The sequence below is a fragment of the Micropterus salmoides genome, unplaced genomic scaffold (genome assembly GCF_014851395.1).
Source record: "Micropterus salmoides isolate LMB-PRFRI ecotype aquatic unplaced genomic scaffold, ASM1485139v1 Ms_hic_scaffold_15, whole genome shotgun sequence".
Taxonomy (NCBI): Eukaryota; Metazoa; Chordata; class Actinopteri; order Centrarchiformes; family Centrarchidae; genus Micropterus; species Micropterus salmoides.
This window is the reverse complement of record NW_024040596.1, coordinates 26,090,626-26,110,639: the sequence shown is the minus strand read 5'-3', so window position 1 is coordinate 26,110,639 and position 20,014 is coordinate 26,090,626. Positions and strand designations below refer to the sequence as shown.

Here is a 20,014-nt window from a genome sequence, read left to right as displayed (position 1 = left end):
GAGAAGGCGGCAGAAGAAGAGGCACCAATGTAATTACAGAGTGATCATCTTCGATATAGACGAGCTTTGCTCACCCAGTTGATTTACTTTTGACCCCGGAAACTGTTGATCTTATAGCTTTACCGTTAAGAGGGTAAACAGTAACGTTACTATTTATTCCCATATGCATGTTAAAAGAAACACTTTTTGATAATGGGAGTCTATGCAACGGCAAAATAACATGAAACAGTCTTTAACAATAGCTAATGTTATGAGTGTTCTGTTTAACTAGCTAACTTTATATCAAAAGCATCGCGTTAGCTGCAGTTAGCTAACTGACTAACGTTAAACCGTTTAACTTATCACACACGAGCACAAACGGTAAGTAAAATGTTTCATCCTAAATTTGACTCCGATAGGTGGCATCCAACCCTGTTTGACCAGTAAAGAAACTATGGGCTGACACACAGGTCGTACGATAACGTTAGCTCATAAACCGTCTGCACCATTGTGTGGTGTTTTATGTTTTATGGCTGCATGAACAGACCTGTTTCTGCTGAACTAGAGAACGTAACCAATATAATCAAACTAACGTTATGTATTTATTTACGCTAACTGCATCACCAGTTTCGTCTTATTCTCTCTTGTGTTATGCAACTCCACGAGGCTCCTTGTCCTTTCTTTGACACATATACGTTAGATAACGTTAGATGTGCTACATTATGTTCCTACACGTTTAAAGTTAAAGTCTGTTTAGGAGAAATGCTGTCACTACGATCCTGTTGCAGGTGGGAAAAACAGTCACCAAAACTTTGAGTGTATTAACTGATGCAGAGTCCTAATAAGATTCTTGTTGTAAATCAAGCTGTGCAGTGTACCAACATGAAACCAATATGATTCTGTGTGCCACTTATTAGCAGCAGGGGTTGTAGCCAATTCTGTGGTCTGGTTGCTGTCACACCGACCACTGGTCACTTCCACAGTCTGAGGGAAGTTCCCTCTCTGTTCCTTGTAACATAAAGTGTGTCCATGATTGTGACATTAGAAAAAGGTCAGTTTCAAGTTTTTATACAGTCTATGGTTCCAAAGTAGGCCTAAAGAGACCAATTTCAAAACTGCCTTTTATTGCAAAGATTCTAGAAAGAATTGTGTCCAAACAGCTGCTCACTGTACTGGAAAATAACAACATATTTGAAAAGTTTCAATCTAGTTTCAAGAAGTACCAGAGCACTGAGACTGCCCTGCTTAAAGTCACCAATGACCTTTTAATGTCTGCTGATGATGGCATGTGCTCAGTCCTGGTACTCCTGGACCTTAGCGCTGCTTTTGACACCATTGATCACAACATCTTGTTAGACAAACTAAGGCACTGGGTGGGGATCTCTGGTACTGCCCTAGAATGGTTTTCATCCTACCTGTCAAATAGGAAGTTTTGCATGTCTGTAAACAACTATATCTCCTCGTTCTGTCCAGTTAAATATGGTGTGCCTCAGGGGTCGGTCTTAGGACCCATTTTGTTTTCCTTGTATCTGCTTCCCCTTGGACATTTTATCCATAAACATGGCATTTCTTTTCATATTTATGCTGATGACACACAAATGTACTTGCCCGTCAGATCCACAGACCCTGGAATGCTGAGTTCACTTACCGACTGCCTTTGTGAAGTTAAAAAATGGATGTCAAATAATTTCCTCCAGCTGAACAAAACAGAAATCCTGGTCATCGGGTCCCAGCAGATGGCAAATCAAATACTGCCATCCGCTGGTTCCCTAGTAAATCACATTAAGCCTGTGGCAAAGAACCTTGGTGTTTATTTTGATAGTAATTTAAATTTCGAGCAGCACACCACAAAGCTTGTTCAATCATGTTTTTATCAACTTAGAAATATAGCAAAAATTCAATCTATGTTAACTTTTAAGGACACCGAGACCATTTTACACGCCTTCATCTCATCACGCCTGGATTATTGCAACAGCCTTTTCACCTGTTTAACCCAAAAATCTATTGATCGACTCCAGACTGTCTAGAACTCAGCTGCCAGGCTTTTAACCAGAACAAAGAAATATGACCACATTACTCATATTTTAGCTTCATTACACTGGCTCCCAGTATGTTTTAGAATTGACTTTAAAATTCTATTGATCACTTTTAAAGCTCTTCATGGCCTCTCGCCTTGTTATATTTCTGACCTTTTAGTCTCATACACACCAGCACGTACCTTGAGATCCTCGGGCAGAGGTCTGTTGTCTGTTCCAGAGTCTCGACTGAAAACTAAAGGGAACAGAGCGTTTGCTGTCAGGGCCCCGAGGCTCTGGAACAGCCTGCCCGAGGAAATCAGGTCAGCTGAGTCAGTGAACTCTTTTAAGTCCCTTCTTAAAACATACTTTTATAGGAGAGCCTTTCCCGATCTTATTTGACTTTATTTTATCCCTTTTATTTTATTCTATGTGACTAATTTTATGTTTATCTGAAACGTGTATTTTAGTCTTTTCAATGTTTTCATGCTTTTAGCTTGAATTGTTTTTGTATTATTGTCTGATGTGCACAGCTGTATGGTTAACCGGTCAACATGCATATAATCAATAACTTAGAGTGTAGAGTGTGTGCCTAAATCTGCTACTCAGTGTGGTAGCAACCACTATCTTTAGTGCCCCTAGTGGCAGCGACCACAACGACCAGTGCAAGACAGGCAGCAGTGGTCAGTGTGGCAGCGACCCAAGACTGTGGAGCCTCCCGTCTCATGCCCTCCTTCCTTGTTCCAAATTAAAAGATTAAGTCTGGTTCGCTATGTCTTCTTCATACTTTGGTGTTATTGAACTGAACAGCAACGGCAATCATGCGCAACATTTTAGTAGAAATATAATACTACTTAATTAGGGAAGGTGTTATAAATGTTTGTGTCTTTCTTATCAACTTAGTTAGCCATTTAACTTTTAAAAGTATTATTTAAGGTATTTTTTATGTTGCATAGGGTAGCCTATCTTTCCTTAAATAATGACATTTGTTCCTCCAAATGAAATTAAATAAGATCTTATATAATTATTTGTATAATTCAGTAGGTTATTGCAGAGTTTTTCATTCTTATCACATCCAGGTATGTAACTGGGTTCTTCACTGGATACCATTAACTTCTGATAGTTCACATTCCTGAAGTGGTAGCCTAATAAACAGATTTGTTCAAGTTCATTCTTAAACCTGAGACAGTAGAAAACTCCTCAACACATCTAATTGCTTTGATTCATTCCTCTCTATTAGACAAAAAAATTATCATCTGCCAGTTGAGATAATTTAAATGATCTAAGGTCACTTTAGGCCTACTTTGAAACCATAGACTGTATAAAAACTTGAAACTGACATTTTTCTAATGTCACAATCATGGTCACAATTTGTGTGACAAGGAACAGAGAGGCAGAAGAGACTGTGGAAGCCTGGCGGCGACCACTATCTTTAGCGCCCCTAGTGGCAGCGACCAGATCACAGAATTGGCTACAACTCCCTCTCCTTATTATTGTCATTTTTAATGTAGTTTAATTTTTTCAGAAGGTTGGCTGACTGATATGTATAAAACTGTATTTAATTACCCTCTACAGGACACTCATGTGGGACAAAGTTGTGTCACTTTTTTTGTTTATTGTAAAGATTGTCCAGACTGCAGACAATTTGCTTCAACATGAAATCTTATTACATAATAACACGTGTCAGTGAAGTAGTGGTTGTAGGTTGATGGCTTAAAAACAACATTTCCAAAAAGTATGGTTTTGGTCTCCAGATATAAAAAAAAAAAAAAAAAAGTCTGACATGTTGTAGAAAGAAACAGTTTTGATGTTTTTTTACCCTAGCAAGCTTTCGAGAGGATGAGAGAATTCAATGCAAAAAAATGTTTAGTTGGTAATTTGTTTTCTGGATCTGGCTAATCAATATAATTCTTTCTGGCAGCTCACTCTCAAATCTTAAATGTCCAATTCACCTTAATCACTCCACAGAGGAGAGTTTTCAATCCCTGCTCACAACTGCATGACAAAGGTATTACCACATGATGATAATATAACTTTAAGAAAAACTTAAGATTAAATTTTGAGTGTGGTTTATTTCTCTGTATTATAAAATGTTTTATGCTGTTTCCAGTTGCCAGTTGGATTAAGTTATATAGTTGTAGACAAGAAGCTGAATAATTAAACTGCACTTGTGATTTAATTGTGCATGCAGGTAAAACTTTGAAGAACCCCCTCCAGCTGTTTTGCGGTCAGAGATCTGGCTGAAATGGATGTCAGCATTGCCGTGTCACTGATTCGAGGCCAGATGGGTGCAGTGGTTGAGCGAGCAGTGAACGGAGCAGTGGAGACGGTGCTGGCTGAGATGCTCAAAGTGGTCGGAGTCAAGTTTGAGGAGCTGAAAACCCAAGTTGTGCTGATGAAGAGGGACATCATGGCGCTGCAGCGGGAAAAGGCCGTAAAAGAGAAGGAGAATGACAACATTCGAGCCAAGCTGCGCTACACCGAGCTGAAGCTGAAATACTACAGGCAAGGAGTGGAGGAGGAGCTGCAGCAGAGAGCCTCTGCCTCCACTCTTGTCCGCATCCACCCGTCCACCTTCACCCAAGCACAAAGAGGTGGTGCAAGTGTCTCCTCCACCGAGACCTCTCCATCATGCCCAACTCAGACCAAGACCTCCGAGGGACAACTGACGAGAAGCAATCAAGGTAATGACCTCTGACATGACTGACTCCTACTTGTGCCGTCCACTCCAATGAGTCTCACTTGTTCCTTTGTATTCCTAGAATGTTGCTCCTCTACAGAGAGCACGAGCAGGTGTGCGATCAGAGTGCGCTGTCATTCGGATGTGGGAGTTGCCAGCTCCGAACCATCGGACTTGCTGCTGCCCGTCTCGCTCTCTGTGAACACACTAACTGAATCTGACAGCAGTACAGGTACAGAGCTCAGGAATGTGTGTGCGCATCATTGCATGCTTTCCTACATTTGATCCCTCCCAAATTAATTTTCTGTCTCTTCTTCCCCTCATCACATCAGATTTGAAAGGTATGGTGGTAGCCTAAAGTAAGACTAAGGTAGAAATACACCAGAATTTAAATCTCAATTGTAGTTTTTACATTGGAATTGTTTTTGCCTATTTTAACCGTTTTGGCATCTGCCTCCAAAATTTTCACTACTGGTCAGGCTCTACTCACCAACACAAATTATGCTAATTTATCATTGATTAAAGTTGGGACTGACAAGTAATAAGAAATAAAGAAAAGAAAAAGAATTGTTTGAGATCATTTTGAATAATTGTCTCCAGTCTCCAGTTTGTCCACCAGAGAGCACTCATTAGTTTGTTTTTCAACTTAAAACTGTCCTACTCAGTTCATACTGTATAGTGGTCAGAATTCTTTAAATCTTAAAAACAAAACAAACTAAGAAATGCTCATCAAATATGTGTGTGATTATTGGCTGATATACTATTACAATTAATGTGTTTTTTAAACTCTCAAATATTGATGCCTTGAATATCATGTCATGCTATACTTTTAATGGTGAATAGAAAAACCCTCAGCAGTCAACTGCATATGCATTGACAAAATATGATTGTGGTTCCAGCATATCCATGCACAGATAAAGTAGAGTGAACTTGGGCTGGGCAATAAAACAATAATGATAATTATCGCAATATAATTTTCCTCTATAACAATATAATAAATGTTCAATATATCGTCAATAAATATTTGGTTTAATTCATTTGAATTACGGACAAATTAGCACTTAATTTTTTTTGATTTACCATTTTTCTATTGATTGATTGATTTTTATTTAGAAGGGACCATGTGCAATTAATAACATAAATGTAAACATTTGATGCATTACACCAGAGTTAGCCTTAGGCTAATTTACATCTGCAGTCCCCAAATACAAATAAATACAAATACATATAATATAAATATCGACATTATTCAAAAATACACATATGCATATCAAACATAAAACATCAGACATTGTTCAAGAGCATATACCATGTACTTAATGCCCTTCACTGACACACACACACACACACACACACACACACCGAAATCACAACATACAATGGTACGCCAACACCCAACCCCTTCTCAACCCTTACGTCAACCCTACAATAAGAAGGTAAATGTGAGTGAAGGAAAAAATTATATTACCCACTGACAAAATAGTGGGTGCATTGTTGTGAAAGTTATCTATTTACTAATCATATTTGTTGAAAAAGATTTTATCATAATAGTTTTGAATGTTCTACCTCAGATTTGTGAAATGATCCACTGTTTTCTGTGTATCTGACGATAAAGAAAAGTTTAAACCACATAATTAACCTTCTGATTTCTTGAATTTTCATTCAGTAGCAAAAATCCACCTTAAAACTTGAAAGAAATAATGATTTGGCATATATCGTGATAATTATCGATATCGAATGATATAAAATGTGTTTATCGTGATAACATTTTTGGCCATATCGCCCAGCCCTAGAGTGAACACATGTCAATGTTTGTGCAGTTTTGTTCTGTTCCACAGATCAAGACACAGCTCAGAGGAAAGATGATGATCAGGAGGACGACTGTGAGTGGACCATCACTCTGCAGCCGCAAACAGAAAGTGTGGACGCTGTCATGGCCCCTCCTCCTGTCCAGGCCCTGACTGTCGATCTGGGGCAGCAATCAGCCGCTGACTCACTGTCCCCAAATTGTTCCACCCAGGCCGATAGCTCCACTGTGCCCTCCTCTGTTTCACAGGTGACAACACATACGCACACTCCACTGAAGTGGGCCTACGTGGTCGTTATGTTGACCTCTGACCTCTTAGAATGAGGACATGAGAAAAGGCTAGCTCTTTTTCTTAGTAATTGGAGAGCACAGTAGAAGAAACAACTGCTTTAGAGTTGTAGTTTAAGTTAGAGAACGTATATTTAATAATTTTTTATTAATTTGTGCTTTAAGATATTAGAAAGATATTTTCAATATATATTTTTATATTTTCAATTCAATTTTATTTATATAGCGCCAAATCACAACAACAGTTATCTCAGAGCGCTTTTCATAAAAGAGCAGGACTAGACCGTACTCTGTGATGCTATTTACAGAAACCCAACAATTCCCACCAAGAGCAGCACTAGGCGACAGAGGCAAGGAAAAACTTCTGTTTAAGAGGCAGAAACCTCGAGCAGAACCATGTCTCAGGGTGGGCGGCCATCTGCCTCGACCGGTTGGGGGTGAAGGAGAGAGGAGGGGGTCGAAGGAGAGAGAGAGGGGAGGGAGGCAGCCTACACAATATACACACAGAGGTACAGATATTTACAGTAGTGTTAATGATAATAATTGTAATGTTACAATAGGACTAGTAACAATAATTGTAGCAGAGGGTGTCGAGCAGGAACACGGGGGCAGCAGGTGACCCGCAGCCACAGATCCAGACTCCACAGCTCCAGAGCCAGAAACACCAGCAGGAAGTGATAGGAGGAGAGAGGAGAGGGACGAGAAAGCACAAGACTACCAGAAAGGGGAGAAGTCGAGTTAGTAACAGGCAATAATGGGATGAGGTTGCATACAGAGGGAGAGAAAGTAGAGGAGAGAGGAGCTCAGTGCATCATGGGAAATCCCCCGGCAGTCTAGGCCTATAGCAGCATAACTAAGGGATGGTTCAGGACTACCTGAGCCAGCCCTAACTATAAGCTTTATCAAAGAGGAAAGTCTTAAGCCTACTCTTAAATGTGGAGATGGTGTCTGCCTCCTGAACCCAAACTGGAACCTGGTTCCACAGGAGAGGAGCTTGATAGCTGAACGCTCTGGCTCCTAGTCTACTTTTGGAGACTCTAGGAACCACAAGTAACCCTGCATTCTGGGAGCGCAGTGCTCTGGTGGGGTAGTAAGGTACTATGAGCTCTTTAAGATAAGATGGTGCCTGACCATTAAGAGCTTTGTAGGTAAGAAGAATGATTTTAAATTCTATTCTGGATTTTACTGGAAGCCAATGCAGAGAAGCTAAGACAGGAGAAATGTGATCTCTTTTCCTGGTTCCTGTCAGAACACGTGCTGCAGCATTCTGGATCAGCTGAAGAGTCTTAATTGACTTTTTCGAGCAGCCTGATAATAAGGAATTGCAGTAATCCAGCCTAGAAGTAACAAATGCAAGGACTAGTTTTTTTGCATCATTTTTAGACAGGATGTTCCTGATTTTTGCAATATTACGTAGGTGAAAAAAGGCGGTCCTTGAAATTTGCTTACCAATACTTTGGTTACATTTTATTTTTATTTTATTTTTCTGGTCATCATTGAGCACCTGGAACCAGAATAGAAGTAAAACTGTGACTGATACTTAATAAATACAGTAGTTCTAATAGTTCTAATTGTGCTCATCGTAGGGAACACACTAAATGGACACAATTAAAATACAAATATAGAAAAGTGCAAAAGATTAAATTTTAGCTTTCAGTCATACCCAGGGCTGAAATGCTGATTAATCTCTTCAACAGAACCAACATTTGCTTGTTCTAGCTTATCAGATATGAGGAATAGCTGCTTTTCTCTGTTTTTGTTTACTGAAGATTAGAAAGAAATGCCCCTTTACCTGTATGGTACCATCTTATCCTTCTGTATTCAGATTTTTTTCTTTTAATTTGACTCCACAGTTTAACAGACAATATACTGTACTTGCACAAAAAAACACTTTAAGGCTGACATAGGCAGAGAAGTATTAAACTTAATAACAATACGCATGTTACCGGACAGTAAACTAGATGACCTTTCTCATCACAATCCTAAAGTCCTGATCCTCTGTTTTAATGCAGGTGAAGCAGCAGGAGGAGGAGGTGGTGATCTGTATCAAAGAGGAGCCGGAGGACGAACAAGAGGAGATGGCCACTCTGCTGCTGGACTGCCAGGTGCAGCAGAGTCATCTTCCAGAGTCAGAGGTAAGGATAGAGCTGATCATCACAAGACAACTCCTGGAATGAATATCACTGACTGCTCGGAACAATCTGTGGAAGAGAATTCATTCTTTTGTCCGTCCCTCCAGGCTCAAAGCTCATTGACAGAGTGGTCAGGCCTTCCAGCTAGCCAGAGAAATCACACTACAGCCTTCAGCTCAGCCGGACCAAGCACATGTGAGTAGATGTGTGTGTGTGTGTGTGCGCGCGCGCAGATGTCAGTCTCCCTCTGGCCAATAAAATCATTATTGATCACTGTTATAATAACTTGAGGCTAGTATTTATTATGTAAATCCGCAACATGATAAATGGGTCTACCTCTATTCCATAATTTGATTTGTTAAAAAAAGCCCATCCACTACAAACCTTTCCGTGTGTGTGTGCTCTCAGATCTGATACCTCAGCCTGCGGCCTCCCTGCCGTCGATGGCGGCCTTGCCACTCGGCATCCCACCTCGCCAGGCCATGCGGCCCTGGACTAAAGACCTCAGCCTTTACGAAGAATACAAACTGCGCAGGAATGAGCTCCGAAGGCGAAGCCTCAGCAGACGCAGAGAGCTGGAGAAAACACTGCCTCAGCCGCTGCTGGCAGATCTGGCTAGTCAACCTTAGTGTTCCGTCCTTACAGCAATATCTAATAATCTATTAATAATCTATGTGACACATTCCCATAAAAAACTTTTACAGTTGCCTTCATTTAATGTAAAATATGATGATGTTGTGTTGAAGGTGCGAGAGCGTCGAGAGAAGACCAGACTGAGGGTGGCCAGGTGGAGGGCAAAAAGGAAACTCCAGGCCTGTCTTGACCAGGTTCAGGTCAGTAATGTCTGTGACTTCTTTTATCACAGAAAGGAGTACATGATGTAGAGTAACGCAAGGCAAGTTTATTTGTATAGCTCATTTCAACAAGGCAATTCAAAGTGCTTTACATAAAACAAAATAAAAGCAACATAGGGAAAAGACATTTAAATACTTTATTTAACAGTTAAATAGAAACTAAAAACAAGATAAAACAGGACAGTAAAAGTTACAGTGCAAGATATAATCAAAAGTCTTGAATTTGATTTAATAAAAGGCAGCGGCTGAAAAGAAAAGTCTTCAGCATTGATTTAAAAGAACCCTTTCAGTCCACTTGCAGTTTTCTGGGAGTTGTTTAGCTTTGAGTCTGGATACATGAAGCAGATCTGAGAGGTCTGGATGTTTCATAACGTAGCAGAAGATCAGTTATGTATTTTGGCCCTAAAACATTCAGTGCTTCCAAACCAACTGCTGTTGCAAAAGCAGCAACAGTATTTTAAAGAAACCAGTGTAAAGACCTCAGAACTGATGATGTGATCCACTGTTTTTTAGTGAGGACTCGAGCAGTAGCATTCTGAATCAGCTGCAGCTGTTTTTATTGATTTTCTAGGGATGACAATGGTGGACAAAGTGTTCTAATTTAGGTCTTAAAACTGCCTCAATGAGTTGAAATTTTTCCTTGCCTCTGTCGCCTAGTGCTGCTCTTGGTGGGAATTGTTGGGTTTCTGTAAATAACATCACAGAGTACGGTCTAGTCCTGCTTTTTTGCGTGTTCAGTGATTGGTTTTAGTTCATTCTGTGTGAGAGATGTTAATATGGACTCGCACAACGTTATTTGTGTGCTGTTAGTGAGCACACTCAAGCTAGTAAGTGATACCTTCACTAAGATCCTTCTTAAGATTTCATTTCAAACCATAACCTAATTGCACAGTGTCCGCTACATGGTTTAGTTTTGAATAATTAACAATTAAGCTACAACCTACTACGTCACTATTACAATACCCACGAACTAGGCGTCACTAGGACTTGAGGACCATTTACATATGAGGAACCTTCCTTACTAATAAGACAAAGCCCGTAACTTCTGTCTTTCTCACTCTTAGACTCAAGGTGGCGCTGAAGGTCTTTCTCAAACTGGCTTTCCCATCAGCAGCCCGCATCAGCCGCTCAGAGGGCCCTGTGGTAAGATTGACTAACTTCTACTTTGTATTTGTTACTGTCCCTGTCATTCCTTCATGACAGTTTTAAACTTCTGGTTCAAAGCAGAGCACTTCCAGACCCAGACTCAAGGCCCATTCAAACACAATAGGATGAGGATACGTGTGCAGAAAGAATACATTTGTTGGAAGTAGTCAAAGTGATTAGTAAAAGATGTAAAGCTACTGTGGACAAAAAATGTTTCTTGGTCCTGTGTTCATCTCCATAATCGATGGCTGAGTTTTATTCTTACCTCCAAATAAAAGCTCAACACATGTGAAGGACGGTTTACTTTCCAATCAGCATATGGGCCATCTTATGCAAAACAAAAAGAGCCTCCGCTTATGTCAAAGAAGCATTTTATGAAATATAACATTGATAGTCATGGAAAATTAGCAAAGGTGCTGTATCATACAGTGAAGGCCACAAATTTAAAGTGAGGCTGATGTCTGACGATGTGTCATGATCAGTGAAATTTAGCTCAGCAGGTGACTGAAACAAAGTGGCAACAAACTACTCAATTTAGATGGGGGTGTGTGGAAAAACCTTGAGCAGTGCTGTCAAATACCTGGCAGAAGTTAGTTTTATAATTACCAGCTGGACACGCATTTTTATCCAATGCAGTCTGAGTTGAAGTTAGTTTTTCCCCATCGATTAAGCCAAGGCATGTAGTAGAGAATAGTCTATTATTTATCTATTTATATTACTAACAAATGTCCTCGTGGAAACCCTGTAAAGGCCTGTTTGGGTCAGTATCCTGTTGATACTGTAGTTATTGTCTAGTGCCGGGGGTTTCAAAGTCTGAGACTGCGGAATCTGAAAAGGTGCCTCTTACCTTCTTTAGTTTACCTAGTTTTGCTAAACGAAGCCTGCTAGTGCTGTTTGCCACAGTTCCTCAAAACTAGCCTACTGTATTTCTGCACTATTTCTTTAACCAAATTGATCACATATAGGCTCTTCTATTCTCCCAAAAGGGATTTGTCGCCCCGTTGGGAAGGCCCCCCTCCCACTTTGAAAACCTCTGGTCTAGTGTTTGAAAAGTCAAATTGACAAGCTCACTATCAATAGGCTAATAGCAGGTTAGCCTTTTAACTTTCATTTGATATTAGATAAGTAATGTTGAATGAATATAAAACAATTGTTTTTCCTCAGGAAAGTGGAGGAGGGCTGTTATTTATCACTAGCTACTTTTTCTTTATCTTGTGTTTCAGCTGCCACCTCGAGCAGTCTGCAGAGACCGAGCTCATCACTGCCTCAGTCCAACAGCTTCCTCAACATGTCCGCAGCAAACAGCATCTCCTCCACTCTCCCCTTCATAACCTGCACCTCGTCGTCTTCTCTGCTCCTGAGAGGCCCCAACATGGCTCCACATCAGCACACTGTGACGTCATCATCCTCTTCCTACCCCCAGGTCAGCCTATCGCAGCAGAGTATCTCTCTGGCAGACACAGATCTCTTGCAGTGATATTTTTGACATCGCCACGCACAGAGAGATTTTAGGAATGTGAATGGCAAATATGTCATTGTTGGTGTTCAGGAGGGGTCCGAACTCAAATGGTGATGCAGCTTTGTGTCGTCAGCCATTGGAGCTTCGTTAATAAAACGCACTGTCAAACTACTGGTATAATTTTGCATATAATTTGACTTCCATTGACAACACAATAAAGCCAAGCCTGCATGCTCAAACTGAATAACTTTATTCGCTGAGCATACATGACAATGTTTCAATCAATCAGGTCGAGCTTACAAGCACCTTATCCCCACCCATATGTAGAGATAAAAAAAATCAGAGCAACAGATATTGATCTTTGTCTTTGCTGTTATATACTCATGAGATATCATTTACCTTCATTTCACATAAGTTACACATAAAATCCAGTATCAGTAGACCAAAACGGGCAACTGTAAACTCATACATATACACAAAAATAACACATTTAAAATTTTATTTGAACTATTTCTCAGTCTAAAGTATTTAAATTTAGTTCTTTGTAGTTTAATGAAGTGTATATATGTGGAAACCATCAAAGTGAAATGATTGTCTGATTTGACTTATTTCAGAGGCAATGTATCATCATGTTTTTAGTGTGCAATGTGACTGTCTTTTAAATATTGTGTGGCTGATTTTGTAATAAGTGTTGAAATGTGTATGAGACACGCATCTCTACTTGGCCTGAGGTGGAAGATAAATAAGAAATTATCTGATAAGTGTTACTTTTTGTCGAGAAACCACCTTTGACAGATACTGATTTGAGTTGTTTACTAGAAACATCTCATGGCTGCTAACAAGAAAAATACTTCAATTTTGCAGTTTGACCAACTCACAAAAGTTATAATAAATGCAGCTAATATAAGAACTGTGTTGAACTTTTATTTTAACAAAGCTTGTCCCTTCCTCAACAGATAAAATGTATTTGGCGATAATTTAAAAGCATAGATTTAGATTTTTTTTAAAGCCAGCACTCTGATAACACTGCAGTATGTTGAGTTATTGGTTGCTTCATAACTGCAATGACTACATTGTAAAACACTGGGGATAAAATCCCCAGCCCATGTTCTGTGGAAAATGCATACTATAGTTCAGATGAAGCAGTTAGTGAAAGCCAAATAAAGTTACTCTAAAAGTTTATATAAAGTATTTCTAAATGTGTTTTGTGATTTTCTTGTCTTCATAGCCAATATTTTCCAGTGATTAATTACTCTTTCAAAGTACATTTGGTATGTTGAGTATTGTAGCTACATAGACTTGAAAACATCAGAACCTACGTTTTAAAGGCCCTTTTAGACAACGTGACAACGGCACCACTGCGCTCTGAAACCCATTGTTTCCAATGCCTTGCACTTGAGTAGAGCAAAATTGAACCCAGCGGTGAGTGCAGCTTGAACCACATTGGGTCTTAAAAATCTAGATTTGTTATTGACAATTCCAGATTAGAAAACCAAAAACTTATGCATTTCTTTACAACGTCCCTGTTGCTCCTATGCCCATTTGTTCTTGTTGATGTAAATCTATTAAAACGGGTAGTGACACCGTATTGCCATTTATTTATTTTAAAGCTGAGTACTGTAGTTTTAGCAAACGTTAACATAGTCTCCGCTTGTGTTTGTGAGTTATCCATTGATTATCTTCTGAGAAATGGCTCCTGGCAGTGTGTAGAACAGCAGGGCGAGGAACAGCACTGTGATGAGCACGAGCAGGGCAGCGATGATGTACTTCTTGTAGCTTCGCCACACCAAGTGGAAGAAACATTTGAATGGATTGACAAACCACGAGAAGGAGGTGTCTGGACGACTGGGGGAAGGGGATAAAGAGAAAAAGTAGTTATTATTAATTTTTAACAGCTTAATTAATGGAAAGACAATGTTTTGGATAATTTAATTTTAAATGTTAGAGCTTTGTCATAAAGACATCAAAAAGTCCACTGGGCATTGGCCGGAGCAATTTCTTGTAGAGAGTTTGACGAGAAGATCGATATCTAGATGTCTGTACTGTAAATGCATGCCTATATAAGATGCTTAGTTTTGCACAAAGACTAGAAATGGGAAACAGCTAGCCTGGCTCTGTCCAACAGTAAGATGAACATCTCTGAAACTCCCTAATTAACACATTATATCTTGTTTGTTCAATTTGTACAGAAAATGGAGTGTAAAAATTAGTTTTACATGGGCGACTTTCTTGGTTGTTAGCAGTAACCTCATTATCTTTGCTATGCAACTAATGTAAACTGTGGTAAAGTCTCTGTGTCCAGCCAAGAAATAATCTGTCACGAAACAGTATGTGAAACAAACGAAGTATGACGTGTTAATTAGTGAACTTTAGGGGAGCTAGTAGAAGATACTTTGGAAGAGAGCAAACCAAGTGTATTTCCCAAAATGTCAAACTATTCCTTTAACCTACAGCCATGATATTGTTCTTTCTATCTAACAAAATGACATTATTACCTTAGTATTCATTTTAAAGCTACCTAAAGTCAAAATAGCATCACATTCGAGCAGCTAAAACTGGTCTTAGACTGGTCAGCAGTGTACTCATACCGCTGTGTCGCAAGGCCAAACTGCCAGTTCGCAACTGAGCACCGCAGTTTGGCTGCCCTTACTTTGGTTTTGGCAGCGGCTCGGGCTCCTTGCGGGCTCGGCCAACTGGATTTTTCTCTGCCTCCTCAGCTGTCACAAGATGGAACTCCGCCTCCACTTTCCCCTGATGCATTCAAAACACACAACACCCGTCAGTCAGAGTCTCAACAAGTGTTTGTCAATCTGTATGACTTTGTTTGTTTATTCGTACCGTCAGCTCTCCTGACTTGCTGAAGGGCCACCAGCCTCTTGCTCTCTTCTGCTGGAAGATGGAGATTCTCTCTGTCCCGTCCATCATCATGTCCACCTTACATGACTTTGCCGTCTTTGCCCCCCGAGGAAAACCATGAAGGTCTAACTCCACTGTGCCTACATGCGCGCACACACACACACTTAATCAGTGAAATGTATGAATAAAGAAACACAGATACACATAGAGAAGCAGTTACACACACCCAGGAAGTCGTCAGAGGAAAGTGTCTCGAAGTCCCAGACCTGCAGACAGAGGATGGCAGGAAGCTTCTGCTCTGTTTTATCCAGAGAGAAAATACTCTCTCTCTTCCTCACCACTACTAACTGAGAAAGAGAGAGAAGGGGAAAAAACAATATGTGCTGACAAGGGGATATTGTCGAACAGCTAGAGCTGCTGGGGATTCCATGTTTGATTATTTCGGCAAGGTTCACAAGGTGTGACCCTGCGTCTGTGTCTCGGTACCTTCTCAGCAGGCAGGTAGCTGAAGGGAAACACAAAGCGCCAGTTGAAGTTTCCTTCTCCAGTCAGAGAGTTGTAGTGGACGTCTGTCTCCTGTCGGTCATCCTCCAAACCTTTCAACCAGCTACAGAGAAAGATTGAAAGTGTTTAGAGATTTTTTGGGACATACAGTCTAGAATAAAACGGAGGGACAAGTAAACGGTTAACAATTTAAGAAAATATAATGTATTTAGAAAAATCTAAATTAAATCAATATTTGGTGTGATCAAGTCATATCTGATGATTTGTCTACAAGATTCCTGACTTTGTGCAAGTGAACCTCAGATTTAATGCTGTTTTAAAGGCAAAGGGGGGTCACGTCAAATATTGATTTGATTTAGACTTTGTTTCCATTCACTCGCTTTGCATTTTAATTGATAAATGTAATCTAATAACCCGTCTATTTTTGAAACCATTCTTACTTTACAGCATTTTGCCACACCTGCCTAAAACTTGTACTTTGCACAATACTGTATGTTGTTTTGTGTTTAGAATAATCAAACCTAAAGCTAGTCTGTCAAATATCTGCATGTGGAGTAAATACCCCTTGACGTAGATATCACTGGACTGTTGACCGGTCAGAAAGTTGCTGTCTTCCAGAATCACATCCTCTGTGTTCCATATGATGATACGCAGCTCGTACCTGGACATACACATTAGTGTACTGTTAGCTGCCCTTTTCAAAAACAAATTTGTGTCATCAAGATTGGCCAGCAGCTGCTGAAAGAGACCTTTTTGGTTTTCGAGGTGAAATGTCCACTGGAGGCCCCGGGTGAGGCAGGTCCATGGGAAACATGTCTACCCACATCTGGACCTGGCCCTACACACACACACACACACACACACACACGAATAATCAATAACTGTTTCTTGTCTTATATTTGTGCTTAAATGATTCCTCTGCAAAGAAACACGTCACAATACACGACTTTTTGTCAGAGGAAAAGTAAAAATATTTTGGTTCTATCACATATGATATTTAGAGAACTGTATGCTTTATAAGATGATGTTATTAAAAGTACCTGGTCCATGCCGGGCCGGGCCTTGTTGAACAGAGTTCTGGTCTCGATGTGTTCTGGTACCAGCTTGCATCCCACAGCTGGGATCTCCGACCAGCGGTGGAGGATCTTCAGAGACAAGTGCTCATAGGACTCCTCTGGTTCATCTGACACTTAATAATAAAAAAATAATGTCACACACACCACACGATTATATTCAAGAGCTAAAAGTGAGACTGCTGTTGTCATCTGAACTATAAAACAGCGGTAAAGATTCATATTAAAATGCTTTATAAAGAAAGATTGACTCCGTGAAATTTTGTAATCCCTATGTTCCTGTCAAGGATTACAGCAAAACTTTCTTCTCCTTGGATATAATTGTGCAGCTGCATAATGTCACAATGTACAATAAATACATAATTTAATTTTGTCAGTAATTTTACCCTTATTTAATAGATATAAGGTGTACATATTTGTGTTATAACAAAGGTAATGATGCAGCTATAAAGCCCATCACCTTAGGAACAAGTCAGACCGGGCTTGTCAGAATCAGAAGCATCCCTCAGGTGAGCGTGTGACACATAAATCAAAACCTGTAAATATTACTGTTTAGCCTATCTGAGAGAAAGCAACTATAGACATCTATGGTGATACTCTGTGTGCTGATCCATCTGTAGTGTTTTTGTGAAATTTGTAATAGAAGTATTTGATCCTAGTCCGGGTGAGACCATTGGCCCCCTAACTGGTTATTTAGCTTGGCTACAGAAATCAGTTATTAGTATTGGAAGCTTCCCCTGACTGATGATTTTCTTTTATACGGAATAGTTTTACTAAGACGGCTTGATGATAGAAAGTGCTTACAATAAACAAATTATCACTGAATTGACATTCATGTATTTGTCTCTTCGTTGGAGTCATCTGGCAAACTATCTGCCATTAGTTCACCACCATCATCAAAATACAAGGCAGAGACTGAAGCTGCCACAAAGGTTTACCAAACTATGTATAGACAGTCAAGAGAAGATTCACCCCTGTGATGAATTTGATGAAAGGGTAATTAATACCTTTACGATGGTGTCCATCATGGCAGACGTCTCTGTGTACTATTTAGCATTTATAAGCAGTACATAAAAATGTAATAAATTGTTTATAACACTTAGATAAATTATTTGATTATTATTACTACTGCATTAATTTTTAATATGCAGCATCTTTCTCTGGTAGTAAAAAAAAAAAATCTGCTTCTGTATTAATGTCAAACCTCAAAATGATTCAGTTTACTGCAAAGCTAAAAGAATAAGATTTTTTAATTAGTTATCAAATCAGTTAGGGTTTGATACCGATACTTTGCACTTTTATACAGTACTTGAGTAAATATACTACCACCACTAGTGGTAAACAGATTTAAGTGTATTTGTCATCAACTCCTCTGGGCACGGCTGGTGTATAATCCGAAAATAGACAATGAATGACAATGTAGTAAAACAGCTGTAATAATATAAAATGTGTTTTTACAGTAGAATTTCTAATTGTTGACAAATGCTGTAGGTTAAGAAACACATTTTATATACTGTTTATAAAGACAAAATGGGTGACCAGTCATTACCTTCATTCATGAAGAGGGTCTTGCCAACAAACACTTTGCCAGCCACAGTGATGCGCCCTGGTGTGAAATGAGGACCGTCTAGACCGTTCTCTCTGCACAGCTTAGACAACAGCTCTGATGGCTTCAAACAGTCTCTCCAGGCATTATAACCGTCACTAACAAGAAACACAGGGGGCCAGAGGAACAGGAACTTGTATGGTTTGTATACAAATTATAAGGTTTTACTGAAAGCTTTGTAAAAGGTCTTTCCTCCTTTAATTTAATGTGTTTGTTCAGATGAAAATGACAAATTAGACAAATTAGAGCACAGAGATGAAGTAGGTAAGAAATTACTCTAACCAGCATGATGATAATTTACTTAAATGAACCGAGGGGTAAAATAAAATAAATAATAAAGTAAAATAACTTACAGGCTGTACTCAGTAGGGAGTCCACAGGTGGCTCTGTGTCGGCTGTAGAATCGGTTCTCCAGGTCAATGCGAGTCTCTCCTATCAGGTCGTCCCCACCCACCAAGTCATAGTCATAGATCAGCAGCGTAAGCAGAGACTCCTGAGGAAATGTCGCCTGCATCTCAAAAGATCTGGGGAAAAAAGGAAGGAAGGAGAAACAACTTGAGAAGTTCTGTGTCAGGCTTCAACCATTAAACACCTGAGGTGGGGACTACTTTAAACCACAGGAGTAGTCAGCCAGTCATGTACCTTCCAAACACAGGATTCAGCTGTTTAGGGATGTAGTTGTCTCTGTCTTTGATTTCGTTCTTGCCAAGCCGAATAACAATGTAAGGGTCCGACTTCCCATCCGGGTCAGCTGGGTGCAGGTTAGACGCCTGAGGAGAGAAAGGAGACATGACCTAACACCTAACACAGCATGATATGTTATAACATGATGGCACACTTTAGTGTCATACAAGGATTCTGGATTTAAACCCCAGGTGTGTAATTTTCATATTCTCCCTGTGTTTGCATGAATTTGCAACTGGGCTCCCTGATATTAACAGACCTGCATATTTGGTATTACACTGCCATTGGTCTTCGTAAAGGTGATGGTCAGAAACTCAATTTAAACCTCTGAATGCTGTTTTGGGATTGTGTGACATTTAAGAAGATTCATAGTAAACACTTTAAACCTCTATAACTGATCTTTAAAAATGAGGACGCACAGAGACGATGTAAACCCGTATGAGGACTTGGACCGGGGAGTTGGGAGGTATTCCTCTGTTGACTCTGAAGTGTCCAGTGTCAGGGGCTTTGTCACCGTCATCTGCCTCATCCTCATTCAGTTTATACAGGCAGAATCGTCCCTGCAGAGAAGCAGATGCACATAATGGATCAGATCAGTAGTGAAATATATCAGTGGTCCTCAAGGTAGCACCCATAACAGGATATTCAACCTAATTGTCTCACCTTAAATTTGCCAACAAATCTCTCTTCAGTCGCCCCCTCTTCCTCATTGGCTTTCCCTCTGAACAGTTCATATGTGTTCACCCAATCGTCAAAAGGCCCAAACTCTGCCTCCAGCTCCCTGTTGTACAGCTGCAGAGAGATTGCCAGCATCACTGCATTGTATTTTCTCTCTGACATATATCAACACCAGCATATATTTCCTCTAAGACAGTAAACAGACAATCACACACTCTAATCAGATCTTAGTTGTCCAAAGATTTTTAAATTC

General features: G+C 39.8%; 2 protein-coding genes across 5 annotated transcripts in view; one reads left to right on the top strand and one right to left on the bottom strand.

Annotated features, from left to right (window-relative positions):
- Positions 1-80: 80 nt before the first annotated feature.
- si:ch211-67e16.4 lies at positions 81-13,270 on the top strand. Of its 4 annotated transcripts, none has more exons than XM_038721305.1 (12): positions 81-360; positions 3,916-4,002; positions 4,186-4,678; positions 4,757-4,906; positions 5,007-5,015; positions 6,495-6,730; positions 8,782-8,904; positions 9,009-9,096; positions 9,310-9,515; positions 9,648-9,734; positions 10,820-10,898; positions 12,125-13,270. In XM_038721305.1, exons 3-12 carry the CDS (start codon positions 4,240-4,242, stop codon positions 12,376-12,378), a joined length of 1,671 nt encoding a protein of 556 aa, XP_038577233.1. In that variant the 5' UTR covers positions 81-360; positions 3,916-4,002; positions 4,186-4,239; the 3' UTR covers positions 12,379-13,270. The 4 variants fall into 4 exon arrangements, with proteins under 4 accessions (XP_038577233.1, XP_038577235.1, XP_038577236.1 ...); XM_038721306.1 differs by having other exon boundaries at positions 99-133; XM_038721307.1 differs by lacking the exon at positions 3,916-4,002.
- fer1l6 (fer-1 like family member 6) overlaps positions 12,590-20,014 on the bottom strand; it is a 30,325-nt gene continuing 22,900 nt past the window's right edge. Inside the window, exons 34-46 of the mRNA XM_038721304.1 lie at positions 19,747-19,875; positions 19,503-19,643; positions 19,042-19,169; positions 18,753-18,923; positions 18,343-18,497; positions 16,761-16,909; positions 16,470-16,558; positions 16,283-16,381; positions 15,703-15,823; positions 15,443-15,563; positions 15,199-15,356; positions 15,011-15,111; positions 12,590-14,205 (exon numbers count right to left, since the gene is read on the bottom strand). Coding sequence (XP_038577232.1) covers positions 14,025-14,205; positions 15,011-15,111; positions 15,199-15,356; positions 15,443-15,563; positions 15,703-15,823; positions 16,283-16,381; positions 16,470-16,558; positions 16,761-16,909; positions 18,343-18,497; positions 18,753-18,923; positions 19,042-19,169; positions 19,503-19,643; positions 19,747-19,875 — 1,743 coding nt within the window. The 3' untranslated portion in view covers positions 12,590-14,024. The remainder of the gene's footprint in view (positions 14,206-15,010; positions 15,112-15,198; positions 15,357-15,442; positions 15,564-15,702; positions 15,824-16,282; positions 16,382-16,469; positions 16,559-16,760; positions 16,910-18,342; positions 18,498-18,752; positions 18,924-19,041; positions 19,170-19,502; positions 19,644-19,746; positions 19,876-20,014) is intronic.

Bases quoted from the DNA above. Each gene is read 5' to 3' on its own strand.
- si:ch211-67e16.4 (XM_038721307.1), top strand. From the start codon at position 4,240: ATGGATGTCAGCATTGCCGTGTCACTGATTCGAGGCCAGATGGGTGCA. The intron at 4,679-4,756 runs GTAATGACCTCT...TTGTATTCCTAG, and splicing joins ACTGACGAGAAGCAATCAAG to AATGTTGCTCCTCTACAGAG. The intron at 9,735-10,819 runs GTCAGTAATGTC...TCTCACTCTTAG, and splicing joins CCTGTCTTGACCAGGTTCAG to ACTCAAGGTGGCGCTGAAGG.